The 14832-nt window shown below is 35.7% G+C and overlaps 1 protein-coding gene across 1 annotated transcript; it reads left to right on the top strand.

Moving 5' to 3' along the window:
- The first annotated feature begins 416 nt into the window (after positions 1 to 416).
- LOC124398669 (proproteinase E-like) lies at positions 417 to 6689 on the top strand. Its single transcript, XM_046868906.1, has 8 exons — positions 417 to 531; positions 845 to 933; positions 1891 to 1988; positions 3819 to 3947; positions 5038 to 5174; positions 5432 to 5574; positions 5882 to 6034; positions 6575 to 6689. Exons 1-8 carry the CDS (start codon positions 432 to 434, stop codon positions 6590 to 6592), a joined length of 867 nt encoding a protein of 288 aa, XP_046724862.1. The 5' UTR covers positions 417 to 431; the 3' UTR covers positions 6593 to 6689.
- The last annotated feature ends 8143 nt before the right edge of the window (positions 6690 to 14832 follow it).

The following is a 14832-nucleotide window of genomic DNA, read 5'->3' on the forward strand; positions in this document are numbered from 1 at the left end:
ATTGTTACCAGGACAGCATTTACATAACAGCTAGCATAACAGTCCATCATGAGGTGGCTTGCTAAATGTGAATAATTAACAAAGACATCATTAGCATTATGATTAGCTTTTTTGTGAGGTGTGAATATCTGTATTTCACACCACTCTGTTCACACGTGTGTGTACTGAGATTCTTCCCAGCACGTATCAATGACCAGCGCTGATAAACCAGCACTTTACCTGCCTTAAAGCAACAGCTAACCTCAAGACAAATTTATTTCACAAAACTGGTAGCTCTTTTCTTTCCTGTTCTCTAAATCCGATTCGTATCTATAGTACAAAACCACACAGAAAACCTTCAACAAAGAACATTTCGTCTAACTGACTACATCTACAGCAAGTGAATCATATAAAGGGTTGTGGAAAAACTATATCTTTAATGCCTGAAGGTCATGGGCTGCTATATAAGCTGGATGCCAGGTGTCCACACTGACACACAAATACACACCATGCTAACACGCTTGGCGTTTTTTATGCTCGTAGCAGCTTATGGTGAGTGTGGAACCAGCTGGAGATACACATTTTATCAAAATTCTGGCCTTGGTTTTGATTTAAATCGTTTTGCTATTTCATGCAATTTGTTAGTTATAGAAGGAGCTAGATGTACAGAATGATTGTCGTCTCCTTACATTGTTTTAGCATTAGGACAATTTTTTGGGGGATACACAATAAGGTATCGGTGTGACATCATTTTTTTGCATGTATGTCAAATGCTTTTCTTTCAGTATGAAATATATATTAATTGTGTGTGTGTGTGTGTGTGTGTGTGTGTGTGTGTGTGTGTGTGTGTGTGTCTTTCCATTAGCCTATGGATGTGGCACTCCTGAGATTGAGCCGCTTCCGGGCAGAGTCGTGAACGGAGAAGAAGCCAGGCCTCACAGCTGGCCCTGGCAGGTGCTTCTGCAACTTTGCTAATCCATTAGCTTGGAAAACAATTTCTTTTTCTTCTCACAAGTTCAGTTTACCTATGCTCAAAATGCATTTGAAAATAAGACATATTTATCTGTCGAATAATAATACAGACCTTAAGCTTTAGAAAAAAAATATTTAGCTAACTTAAAGCAACAGCTAACCTCAACACAAATTTATAACTGGACATAGAGCTTTTTATCAGCATTTTTGTTGCGTGTCTTGGCAAACTTGTCTACACAGCCATGTATAACAAAGTGACTGTGAAAAAAACATGACAAAAATTTTATTAGCATTTTTTTCTCAGTATGTTGGCAAATGTAAAATTAAAATGAAAATACCGTTTTAGAAACTACTTAGCTAGCTTATTAGCTTATTAGTTTTTATTTCAGAAAGTGTATTGAAAAAGCAAGATGACTTTGAAAGCTATACATAACTAATGTTTAAACTTTTTCATGTAGGTGTTTTGGTAAATTAAAACGAAAAAAAAAATACTGACAGGTTTTGGAAAATAGTTAAATAGCATATAGCTGCAAGTACAGATTGTGGAAACTATTGTTTTTTTTATAAACTTTTCTATCAGATGTGAATGAATGAGAGAACTCTGTATGAACAAAATTGACAATGTAAATATACATGACCGCAATGTTGGGTCAGACATTCTAAATCGTGATAGTTACATTCTGGGATGTAGCTGAATGGCAGTGTGACCGGTTTGAGACAATATTTACAAAATAAATGTTAGGTACGATGGACATGCTTTATTCACTAGTGAGATTACTTTTCACATCTTTTTACATCAGACGTAAATGAGAGTTTGCATAATTTATTTAAAGATTTCGTTTAGATTTATTTTGCATAAAATTTTGAATGGAACACTTTGTGATTGTGTGTGTGTGTGTGTGTGTGTGTGTGTGTGTGTGTGTGTGTGTGTGTATGCAGATCTCACTCCAGTATAAACATGGCAGCCGCTGGTATCATACCTGTGGCGGGACTCTAATAGCTCCACGCTGGGTTCTGACAGCTGGACATTGTATCTTGTAAGTGAAGACAGATTGTCCAAAAATCTGGGTTTGTCATAAGAAATCAATCTAGTTTGGGAGATATTCTATATATATTTAGAGTTTTCATTTTATAGTTCATCACTTCTGTGGAAAAAATCATGAACAAAACCCAAAATTTTGGATGATTCAGAACTAGCCACTCAGAATACAGAAGTTTCAATGCTAATTCAATGAGATGCTCTCGAGAACCTAATGTCCCACTCTGGACCTGGATTTTGGTCTACATTAGTAGTTTGTGAACTAGTTTTTTGGTAGGTTTTTTGCCTGTGTGTTTCTGCACAATGTTCACTTTTCTAACCATTGTCTACTTGAGTGAAAACACATTTTGGGTACCTTCAATTTGTAAGAGGTTGTAGGCTTCTTTGAGGTGTTATACACCAATCAGGCATTACATTATAACCACCTGCCTAATATTGTGTTGGTCCCCCATTTGCTGCCAAATCAGCCCTGACCCATCGAGGCATGGACTCCAGTACACCCCTAGGTTGTGCAGTGGTATCTGGCACCAAGTTGTTAGCAGCAGATCCTTTAAACCCTGTACGTTGTGAGGTGGGGCCTCTATGGATCGGACTTGTTTGTCCAGCACATCAGACAGATGCTTGATTGGATTGAAATCTGGGGAATTTGGAGGCCAAGTCTGCACCTTAAACTTCATGCTGTGCTCCTCAAACCATTCCTGAACCATTTTTGCTTTGTGGAAGGGTGCATAAACCTAATGAAAGGCCACAGCCATAAGGGAATTTGTGTTTCGTTTTTATGTAAGGGTGTACATGGTCTGCAACAATGCTTCGGTAGGTGGTACATGTCAAAGTAACATCCACATGGATGGCCACTGACTTCACCTGCTATACCATGTTATGCCTGTTTGTTTTGTCCTTCCAAGTAAAAGAAGCAAGCTAATTGTTGGCTCAAATACACAAATGAAGCTGGATAGTAAAGTCATGGCTCTGCTTAGAATTTGGTGGTTTTTGGTCTTTACTCAAAATCTTTACTAGATCATGTCCTCCTTAAGACTCAGGCTTGACTTGATCTTGGCTAATCCTACTCTTGGACTTGTCTTGACTTCAGCTCTAGGTTCAAAATCATCCATTTACACTCAAAAATTAATATCCAATACTGGGTGAGATGATGTGATATATGGCTAATATATGTTGTCATATACAGCAAACTGTACTTTATATCGAAATGAGTAACTTGCCTTATTTATACAACACTTTATTTGATTAAACAATGCCTATAATTGCAACTGTGAAGGACTGCGTTCAGTCAATAAAGATTTCTTCTGCTTACTCAGACTTGTATGTGGAAATTATAAGAAATATTCGTTGAAAAAGTTAGTTTTTTATTAAATGATGAAATAAACACAGTGTTCGGTATTGGACTGGGAGTTTTGGACCAAACTACATGAACTTGGGGCAGATAAGTGATGTGAACATGATACGGCTAGTAGCTGAAGGGAACAACTTCTGAGTTCCAGAGTTTTCTATTTTTTTTTTTGGTGATTGTGGTTAAATGGTCATCTAGTCGAGTGCGTCTGAGTGAAACAGCCACCCGGTACCGAGCATCTTTTATTCACACTGGGTCTAGTTACAGCTCCAGTGTTGCTGCCAGACCCCACACAGAAAATAAGGGCGACCACAGAGTTGGCTAGTACCTGAACGAACACAGCAGTTTCTGAGGGGAAATATAATATTAATGATTATGGTTATTCAATATGCTTTACAAAACTGTATGACCACCATCTGTGTGCGTGTGTGTGTGGTGTGTGTGTGTGTGTGTGTGTGTGTATTGTGTTTCTGCATATAGCCCAGGTGATATTTATCGCATTGTCCTGGGAAAGCATGATCTCAGCGTGCAGGAGGACGGAGAGCAGATCCGAGACATCCTCCGCATCGTCGTCCATCCGAAATGGAACATCGAATGTGTGGCTTGCGGGTAAGTTAGAGCTATGTAGAACAAATGATGCTTTTTTGCATACAAAAGTGCGGTTTCCAGAATTGCAGGGTTGCCAGGTCTCCTTCACAAAATGTCATAATGTCAAAACAATTTAGAATCTACAAGGGCCAAACCCAGTCAAACCCTATACACTGGTTTTTAGGCCCAAAATGCTGCAGATTTAAAGTTCTTGAAATGAAAGTATATGATAATCGCTAGCTAGCTAGAAGAGCAAATGCATTACTAATCATCACAAATTCGATCTATATGCCAAGATAAGCTAGACAGGCTAGTTGGGAAGCTTGTTAAGGCTGGTAAGAGCATTGTCATGTTTAAAGTGTTGGTGTGCATGCCTAGTGTTAGAGGATCTGAGGGTTGGCAAGTCTTCTTCATTAAATGTCACTGTAAAAATAATTCAAATTTTACAGCACTAATTCAAGTGCCAAACCATTCGAAATTATATACGTGTTACATGAGGTCCAAAATGATGCTGAAGTCCTTCAGTGGAAAAAATATCATAGATTTATTACTAGCATTTACTAGCAAGTTCAAACTAAAATAACATAATTAGGATTATAAATCGTAAATGTAAACAAAGAAACCTGCACAAAATACACTATGGACACTATGGAATTTTCCATCCATATGTGCAAATTCTTCCTCAAACTGGCTCCATAAACTCGAAGGCACACAATTGTATTGAACGTCTTTAGAAGCAGGAGCATGCAATTTATCCTTCACTTAAACTAGGAGACTGAAACCTGTTCCAGAATGACAATAACCCTGTACAGAACTCCATGAAGATATGCTTTCCATGGGTTGGAAGTGTGTGGAAGACCTCCTGCTATACATTGTAAGTGTGTGGAAGACCTCCTGCACCTCAGGCCTCCTCACCTCACCTACATCAGTATCTGAATTTACACTCTTGTGGCTAAATAAATCTCCACAAATCTCCACAAAATCTAGTGAAACATCTTCCCAGAAGAGTGGTCAGGTGTCCAAAAATATTTGTTCATATACTGTAAGTTGTAAAAGTATTCACCCACCTCTTTATTCTGAAACCCCTAAAGTGAGTTTGTGTGTGTTACAGTAATGACATTGCTCTGTTGAAGATGGATAAAGCTCCTCTTCTCAGTCCGAGTGTTCAGACAGCCTGCATTCCTCCTGCTGGAGAAATCCTGCCCCATGACACTCCCTGCTATATCTCTGGTTGGGGTGATCTCTACAGTAAGTCTATACATAAACACACGTGGAAAAGTGTTGTGGAAAAATCTAGAAAAACAAAGATGGAGGATAACGTTTTGCAAACTAAGATAGTAAGATAAGCTAGTTAAGAAACTAGCTAGTCTAAGATAGCTACCTTGGTGGTTAATTAGCTACTTTATACTGCTAGAAAGGTAGCTAAATTGTATAAGGTTGTAATGTGTGTGTGTGTGTGTGTGTGTGTGTGTGTGTGTGTGTGTGTGTGTGTGTGTGTGTCATAGCCCATGGCCCTATACCTGATAAGCTGCAACAGGCTATGTTGCCGGTGGTGGAGTACAGTGTGTGTAGTCAGAGCGACTGGTGGGGTAAAAATGTGAAAACGACGATGGTGTGTGCAGGAGGAGACATTCGTGCTAGCTGCAGTGTAAGTATATTCATAAACATCCCTAAATACTACACAACTGTACACTCTACAAACACACACACACCTAATAATTGATGTGTGTCAGAATACTATATTATATATATATTACTATTATATATTATAATTATATATATATATTATATATTACTATATATTCTTTGTTCCTATTTTTCTTTCAGTCAATATCATTTGTTTGTTCATCTCTTTTTTCCTTCCTGTCTACGGCTTTTATTATCCTTTATCTTCTGTGGCCCCATCTATCCATCTCTCTCTCTCTCTCTCTCTCTCTCTCTCTCTCTCTCTTTAGGGAGACTCTGGAGGCCCTCTGAACTGTAAGGGGAAAGATGGTAAATGGTATGTTCAGGGCGTCACCAGTTTCGTGTGGGCCACCAACTGTAACGAACTGAAGAAACCTACGGTGTTCACGCGCACATCTGCCTTCAACGACTGGCTGGATGAGGTGATTCTTAGACTTGAGTTGCTGCATTAAAAACCTTAATGTCTTAAGAAGCAGTGATAAAAATTTAAGGCTGCAGTTAAAATTGTAGCTGCACTACTATTATATGAAAAGTCTGACCAATCGGAATGGAGTCTGCTAGTTAAAGTTAAAAGTTAGTTAAAGCCTGTTTTAGAAAGTCCCTTTTCTGGATTAATAAAGTACATTTGTCTATCTATCTGGCTAGGTAGCTAGCTATATAGCTGTATGTCTGTCTACCAGGTTTTCCAGCTAACTATCTAGCAAGCAAACTGGCTGTCCATCTGAATGACCATGCTTAACAAAAACAAGAGTGTCTCTTTATAATGAGATGAAAGCACTTGAATAAGTGTCAGCGCTTCAGAAAATGGTCCAATAGTGAGTTCAAAATGGCCGCTAATCTTGTATTTCTATAGACAGTTTGACGTCTATGTGAAAAACAACTTCTAAATAAACCACAAATAACAATAATGGAATGTTAGCAATCCATCACCTGAATCTCCTGCACCTTTGTCTCTCCTCCAGGTCATGCTTAAATACTGAGGTTATCACGGATCACTGGACGCCCAGCCAGAATATCAAACAGATCCCGTTCAGTGTGTGCACAAACCCTTTAATAAACACATGATTCTGTGCTGCATTAGCCTGTCCATCTTGATTTAAAAGCACATGTGCGTTTTTATACGGTAACTTTCATGGCACGCTAAGCTAACCACTGGCATGTCTACATGGTGTGGAACTTCTCAGGCATCTTGATCCTTTGTCTTCTTCAATATTCTGGATTAAGGTCATGATAAAAAATATTCAGTAAGTTAAACATGACTTTTAAACTACTTTTTTTTTTTTTGTCATATTAGACACGGATTTGATATCTTCTTTTTTTTTAGCTCTTGGGTTTAATGGAGGCCAAAACTGAACTAAAGACCTTGGCTATTTTTATAGCTGGCGATTTCTCAAATCTGATTGTCATCCAAACAACAGGTTTATGTTAATGCACTCGTTCTGAAATGTTCTGATTTCTATAGTAACAGCTCATTCACACGGATTAGGGTGGTGTGCAGTCTGTATTGAATACAGCCAATAAGAATAATGATGCCGTTTTGGAAGGAGTATTTTGCGTAATAACAAGACAACGTTTTTAACACCTATTGCCCAATAAGAATTGAGAATTATGCTGTGGTACATTCATTTTTATGTTTGTTTAAAACCTTGATTGATTGATTGATTAATATAGCTAATTCGTACGTTTGTAAATTCGCAAAATTACCATCTTGAAAAGCGAATAGTTCGATCAGATTTATTAACGTTACAATTTAACTATAAATGGATAAAAAATAAAAAGCAAATGAAATTTCATTTTTGTTGTAATTATTTCAATCATCAGCTAATAGCTGTTTGGAAATAGACATTCGAAAGGTGCATTATACGCAATAAAATACTGCTACAGAATAAAAATAATTCAACAGTTTTGGAAGGAGTCTCCTGTGCCAGGGATTGAAACAGGAAGTTTTTCTTGATTATAAGATAATGTTTTGTCGTATCTGTGACAGAAAATAAATCAACACCTTTTGACCAATCAGAATGGAGAGTCATGCTGTGGTACATTCATTTTTATGTTTGATTGATTGATTGGTTGACTTGACTGATTGTTTAATAGATTGATTGATTAGGCTAAATTGTACTTTTGTAAATTCCCAAATTTTGAAAAGAGAATAGTTATATTAGATTAAATTGATAACATTGAAATGTTACTATAAATAAATAAATAAAAATGATTTGTGAATTAATTAAATATCGCAATCAGCTAGTTGCTGTTTGGAAATATTGTTTTGTACATCGGGACATGCCTTTTTAGAAAGCTAGTCAACATTAGGTGGTGATAAATGTAACCTACTTCCCTGTGTCATTGATTATTTTCCTATAAAAGCAGGCCCCGAGGTGTTTCCTTTTCAGCTCTTTTAATTAGGTGGAGAATTATCAGCAATAATACAGTGCTTGTGTGTGAGTGAGAGAGCACTAAAGAGAGACAAAACTGATCTCCCTTATTCCTGAAAAGATAAGAGGAAGCAGAGTCTAAGCTGGGTGTGTGTGTGAGTGTGAGACTGAAAAAAGAGTGAAATAAAGAAAGAGAGAGCTAGAGAGGAGGTGGATAAATGAGTCTTGATGTGTAACCTTGACGTGAAATTGCTACCATTCCGACTCCATGGAGGTTTGATCAAAACGAAGGCCTGACATGAAAAAATATAGATTTTCCCCCTCGATCCTTGTTCTTTTAGCGTTTATTTCATTTTCACATCGCCTTGAGCTGACAGAGGAGGGTGATGAGTTTGTGTGTGGTGGGGAAGAGGAGATAATTGTGTGTGTGTGTGTGTGTGTGTGTGTGTGTGTGTGTGTGTGTGTGTGTGTGTGTGTGTGTGGTGATTAGTGTCAGAAGAGTTTTTCAGCTCGTAAAGTCTCTGCGGGCTGGTGTGACGGAGGCTTCTGGAAGCTCTGCCGAAAACTCCAGAAGCATCCACCAACAATTGACCTCTGACTTTTCTCTGTGTGTGTGTGTGTGTGTGTGTGTGTGTGTGTGTGTGTGCATGCACACATGTCTGGCATGAAGAACGTCCTCCAAGGTTAGACCACTGTCGATTAGCAGTAATGTTGTTAGCATGTAACATCACCTACACACTTTTCCCCCTGATATCTAAAAACCAGACGTTATAGAAACATGTCCTCTGAGAACGTCTGACCTCCAAGACTGAATAAGTGTAAACATATTAGTATATACTTCCTTATCTCTCACTGTCAATGTGTTATCTTATGTACAGTTTATATAAGGGAGGGTTTATATGTGATGGTGGAAGTGTGGGTGGCCAACAAAGGTGATAAGACGGCACCAAAATTAACTACAAAAAAAGCCAGCAATTTTGAACCCTAAAAATCTCAGTTGTAGTTTTTTATGTTTGTTCTCTGACTTTTATAATAATAGATTTTTCAAGTGAATGGGTTTTCTGTATTTCTTGTCAGTACAGGGGCAATTTATCAAAATGATCCTCTGTGGTAATCGTACAGACAGAAATTAGGTGCTCATTTTGCTCCAAAATGCCCAATAACCCCAAGTCTTGAATCGTGAACATTTCCCCTGAGTGAAGGCCTAGCCAGGAAATAAGAACTCGGTTTTGACTGTGAAATGGGCGAAGCATGGACTGAAACCATAACTAATACTTTTAGTTTGGAAAAGCAAAAACGACTCTCGCAACTATACTACAGTTTAGTGGATTAGGAAATCTCCCGTTGAGAAGATCGTGTTTATTCTTAAATATAGGATCGGTCAGTTTTATTCGATCTGGCAACATCTCTTCTACATTGATGGCGTTCCTCAGGATCGATTTCAGCCAAACATCTGAAAGAGGTTCACTGGAGAATGGAGGGAGAGAGGAGTTGGACTATTCATGAGGGGAATTTTTTTGTGTTCATTTACTCTCCTTGACAACATCATTTGTGTTTTATATCTATGTGTGTATAAGTAAATATGTGTTTATTTTTGTGTAAAATCTGAGTTTAGCTTGCAAACATTCACAAAATGCTCTTATAGCCCCTATTTTACCTCGGACCACTTTGCATACATTTATGGTCACACTCTCATTGTCTCAATATTTATTCATTTACTTCTTACTTTCATCCAAAAAACTCCACATTGTGCCTCACACAAATTGCATTCATATTTACTCCTTAGTCTCATACGCTCACACAAAATACTTTTGGATTCATAATTTTACCTCATTTAGGCGCTAAGAATCATTTTATCTCACACCATTTAGCACAATATTGCAAAAGTCTTACTTTATCTCATATATTTACATAGAATAATCTTATATTCAATGTTTTACCCCACACATTCACACAATTTTACCTCACAGAACTGAATAAAACTCATTTGTTGTGCTTTTCCTCACACGTTCACACAGAATAATCTCATATTTAACCTTTTTACTTCATACAATCATGAAAAATGTTTGCATATATATATATATATATATATATATATATATATATATATATATATATATATATATTTTTTTTTTTTTTTTTTTTTATCTCACTTTACTGTTTCACATGAATGAAGTCGATATTCAACATTTTACCTCACAACATTTACCTCATACTTCCATGGAAAATACTCTCTTTTCTAATATATGATATTATGCTGTAGATGTATAACTTTAAATCAGTAATTCAATCAAATCTCTTTGTGCTACACTTTGCACAGAGTACTTTATCTCACTTATTTATGTAGAAAATAATGTGAAATAAAGTTTCAGAGGGACAAAATAATCTTACACTCCTTTACTTCACATGTACCGCTTTACCTCACAGCTATAACTTTGGGATTATGCTTTACTTTGAGTCGCACAATTATACAACCTCATATACAAAAGAAATACTTTCCAGTTCATCAAAAATGTCCTACTTGATATTACAATAAAGATTTATGACTGTATGATGTCATTATGTATTGATTAACCTACACAAAACCTCACACATATACACACATGGATGATAAAAAATACTCTCATATATGCTGTGAGGTAAACGACTAATGTATTGGAGGTTTTAATTTAGCTAATATTTAATAATATCTTCAGTAATATCTGTACTGCAGGGTTGTGTGTGATTATTTTTGATCTTGGTGCGCCCTCTAGTTGTTAGGAGTATTAATAACATCAGTAGACTGACGCACACTCAAATTGTGTATCTATAAATAGGATACAATATTCACGCAATTTTGATATAGATGACGCTAATGAATAATCACAAATAAAAGACAAAAGTCATGGAAATGCCATTTTTCAAAAATTAAAGGAAAGAGAAATAAAGTTTGGGGAATAAATCAACACATTTGTGCATGTAATAAAAGAGGTTTATTATTTGATTTGCCTAAATATTTACATTATTACAATGAGTAAAATGACTAATATATCATATTTGACTAGATAAATAATAAATTCTCTGTTCTTAATTGATCAGATTGATCTTAATTTTCTGGAAAAGCACCAGTGGTTTGTTCATTCGTACAAATCATCGTTGTTGGTTTTTTATCTGAGAGCTGACCAAAAAGGAAAAATCCACAGTGCTTACAACTTGTAACCTACAAGTAAGTCTAAAAAGGTCTCTCCCTCTCTCACACTTTCTCTCTCACACTCACTCACACACACACACACACACACACACACACACACACACACACACACCCCTAAAAATGCAATGTTTCACTATTCTACAATCCATGGTAAAATTCCTATAAGTTCAGGGCTAAGTTTCTTTTTTAAATTATTGTCATATAAATGTTTTTAAAAATGATCTTAACCTGGTTCAGTTTTTAAGATTCTAATTCAGAAATGCAGTAATATATCAACCTTCTGCATCATTTATTTGTCATTTAACTTTACCTCATTTGAGTTATGGTCTAATTATCAATCTCAAACACCGAAAGTCTTCAGCTGTGTGTGTTTGTGTGTGTGTGTGTGTGTGTGTGTGTGTGTGTTTATTTTTCGTGTGTGTGTGTGTGTGTGTGTGTGTGTGTGTGTGTGTGTGAGAAAGAGAGACAAAAGTAGGTAAATAATTTTTTTCCATCACATTTTGAAGCACAATAGTTTCTGATTAACTCACTTCTCACCTTCTCTTGTAGTGCATTTGTAGCCCTGCTGTTACACTACACACACACACACACACACACACACACACACACACACACACACACACACACACACACACACACACACACACACACACACACACACACACCCCTAAAAATGCAATGTTTCACTATTCTACAATCCATGGTAAAATTCCTATAAGTTCAGGGCTAAGTTTCTTTTTAAATTATTGTCATATAAATGTTTTTAAAATGATCTTAACCTGGTTCAGTTTTTAAGATTCTAATTCAGAAATGCAGTAATATATCAACCTTCTGCATCATTTATTTGTCATTTAACTTTACCTCATTTGAGTTATGGTCTAATTATCAATCTCAAACACCGAAAGTCTTCAGCTGTGTGTGTTTGTGTGTGTGTGTGTGTGTGTGTGTGTGTGTGTGTTTATTTTTCGTGTGTGTGTGTGTGTGTGTGTGTGTGTGTGTGTGTGTGTGAGAGAAAGAGAGACAAAAGTAGGTAAATAATTTTTTTTCCATCACATTTTCGAAGCACAATAGTTTCTGATTAACTCACTTCTCACCTTCTCTTGTAGTGCATTTGTAGCCCTGCTGTTACACTACCACACACACACACACACACACACACACACACACACACACACACACACACACACACACACACACACACACACATTTCATTTGTAGATTAATTTTATTTGTATTATTATACAACTGGACCGGTGTATCAGACGTCTTTGGAAGCAGTAGAAAGAAAACTTTCCTTCGCTTGATCTAGGAGACCCAAACCTGTTCAAGGATGACACTGCCCCTGTACACAAAGCCAGCTCCTTGAAGATATGCTTTATATGGGTTGGAGTGGAAGATCTCCTGGGATAAATATAATAATATTTGGGATGAATAAACACAACTCTCCACAAAAACAATGGAACATTTGACTATAAGAATGGCGGTTATTATAACATCCAATGGAGACTAAATGTGGAAATCAGATGTTCAAAAAGCACATACCAATATGATGTCACAAACCTATATTGTGTGTGTGTGTGTGTGTGTGTGTGTGTGTGTGTGTGTGTGTGTGTGTGTGTGTCTTTCCTTGCTGATTATCAGTTATATTTCTGGGAAACATTTGGAGGAGGATCATTCGATCATTTTTACCTTGCGCTCAGTTGATTTGTAATCAGACGGATGTGTGCTTGCCTGCATGAGCGATGGGAGATTAAGTGAAATGAATCGGATGTCTGTTATACTTTACCTTGTGTGGCTCCACTCTATGTATCACAGTAAAATCGTAGGTGCAAGTGTGTGTATGTGTGTGTGTGTGTGTGTGTGTGTGTGTGTGTGTGTGTGTGTGTGTGTGTGTGTGTGTGCATGCACTTTTCCATTATTATTATCATATTCATATGATGATTCTGATAAATGTTACATTTTTGTTAAAATTTGAACATCTAACTTGCTTCTGTTTCCAATTTGTTACCTATGGTATAATTCTTATCATTAGAAATGATTGTCCTTCAGCTCTATAATAGCAGATGAAGTTGACTATGGTCAGTTTCGCAGGAATACATGGCACGACACGGCTGTGACCTTTGCCTTCATTTCGCACTTACTGAGAAAGAGAAGTCTTGTTTGGACACGTTAAGCAAACGGTTTTACGACTCCCTGCTGGAGCGAGCTATAGTTTAGTATTGAAGTTTAGTATAAGAGTTGTCCTGGATGACCGCAGTCATGAACCTTTTGAACCTGGTTATTTTAATAAACACTCTGTCGATCATTTACTACAGAGCTGTAAATCACAGAGCACTAAAGTAACACTTTTGCTCTACTTCTAGTTTCACAGTTTGAACAAAGTATTAAAGCAGATTGTTGAGAATAAATGATCAAAGCTACATTGTATATACCTTTTCCACAGTGAAACATGCTGGATTTTTCTATTTGGAAGAATGTAGAGCTGACTTGTTCATTTCTTTTACACAATTTCATATTTTCTGTGTGTGTATATACATTGAAATGGTTTTAGAAACTGCAGGTGTAAATATTTGTACATATAAATATATATATATATATATATATATATATATATATATATATATATATATATATATATATATATATATATATATATATATACAGTTTGCATTATGCTAAACTGGTGGAAAATAAATCAAATATATATATACATATATGTACACATGAGGTTTCTGAACCCATTTAAACTTGATAATGTCTGTTTGTTCAGAAAGTGTTATTTTGAGTTTTTCCGCAAGCAAATGTTAACATGGAAGGAGTCTCCAGTGCAATGTTTTGTAACAATAGGTTTTTCGATAATGGCAAATTTTTCAAATTTAAGAACTTTGCTCTTTCTTGTATCAAATTAAAACAAATTAACCATGGACAAATAGCAAATAAAATTTATAAAATAAAACAAGAAATAAAATGTGGTAGATAATAAATAATAGCGTAGGTCAGATTGATTGTTTTCCATAACCACATGCCTTTTGATTGTTTTATTATGTGTTCAATTTAGTTATAATGAACCTTCTTGAATAAGAATAAGAATCACAATTCAGTAAAAAAATTAATACCATTTAAAAGAAACCTTGGTTGACAATTACACAAACTAATGTAATGATTGTCTTATTGCACACATGATTCATTTGCAATTGTATGTATTTATCATAATATAGGATTGTTCATTATTATAGTAATGTGATTCTCATGTGAAAATAAGGCATCCATATAGCTCCAAATACAGTGATGATTTTCTTATTTTATGGTTGTGTGTGACTGCTATCATCACTATCAGTTCATCCCTGGTTCTGTTGATGATACTGACCTTTAATCTACAAAAAGAGCAATAATAATTAATACTAATTGTTATAATAATAATAATATTATATTATTATTATTATGATTATGATTATTATTATTATATACAATATAATAATAATAATAATATTATTATTATTATTATTATTAAATAATAATATAATATTATATTATTATTATTATTATTATTATTATTATTATTATTATTATATTGTATATATAATAATTGCCTAGCATTATTGTGAAATTTGTATTGAATGTAAAAAACATATTCTGTACAAGTTTTTTACAGTTTTTC

Source organism: Silurus meridionalis, chromosome 16 (genome assembly GCF_014805685.1).
Source record: "Silurus meridionalis isolate SWU-2019-XX chromosome 16, ASM1480568v1, whole genome shotgun sequence".
In the NCBI taxonomy this organism is placed as follows: Eukaryota; Metazoa; Chordata; class Actinopteri; order Siluriformes; family Siluridae; genus Silurus; species Silurus meridionalis.

Excerpts from the sequence above, each read along its gene's own strand:
- LOC124398669 (XM_046868906.1), top strand. The coding sequence starts at position 432 with ATGGGCTGCTATATAAGCTGGATGCCAGGTGTCCACACTGACACACAA. Across the intron at positions 3,948-5,037 it reads ATCGAATGTGTGGCTTGCGG|TAATGACATTGCTCTGTTGA; the intron begins GTAAGTTAGAGC and ends TGTGTGTTACAG. Across the intron at positions 5,575-5,881 it reads ACATTCGTGCTAGCTGCAGT|GGAGACTCTGGAGGCCCTCT; the intron begins GTAAGTATATTC and ends CTCTCTCTTTAG.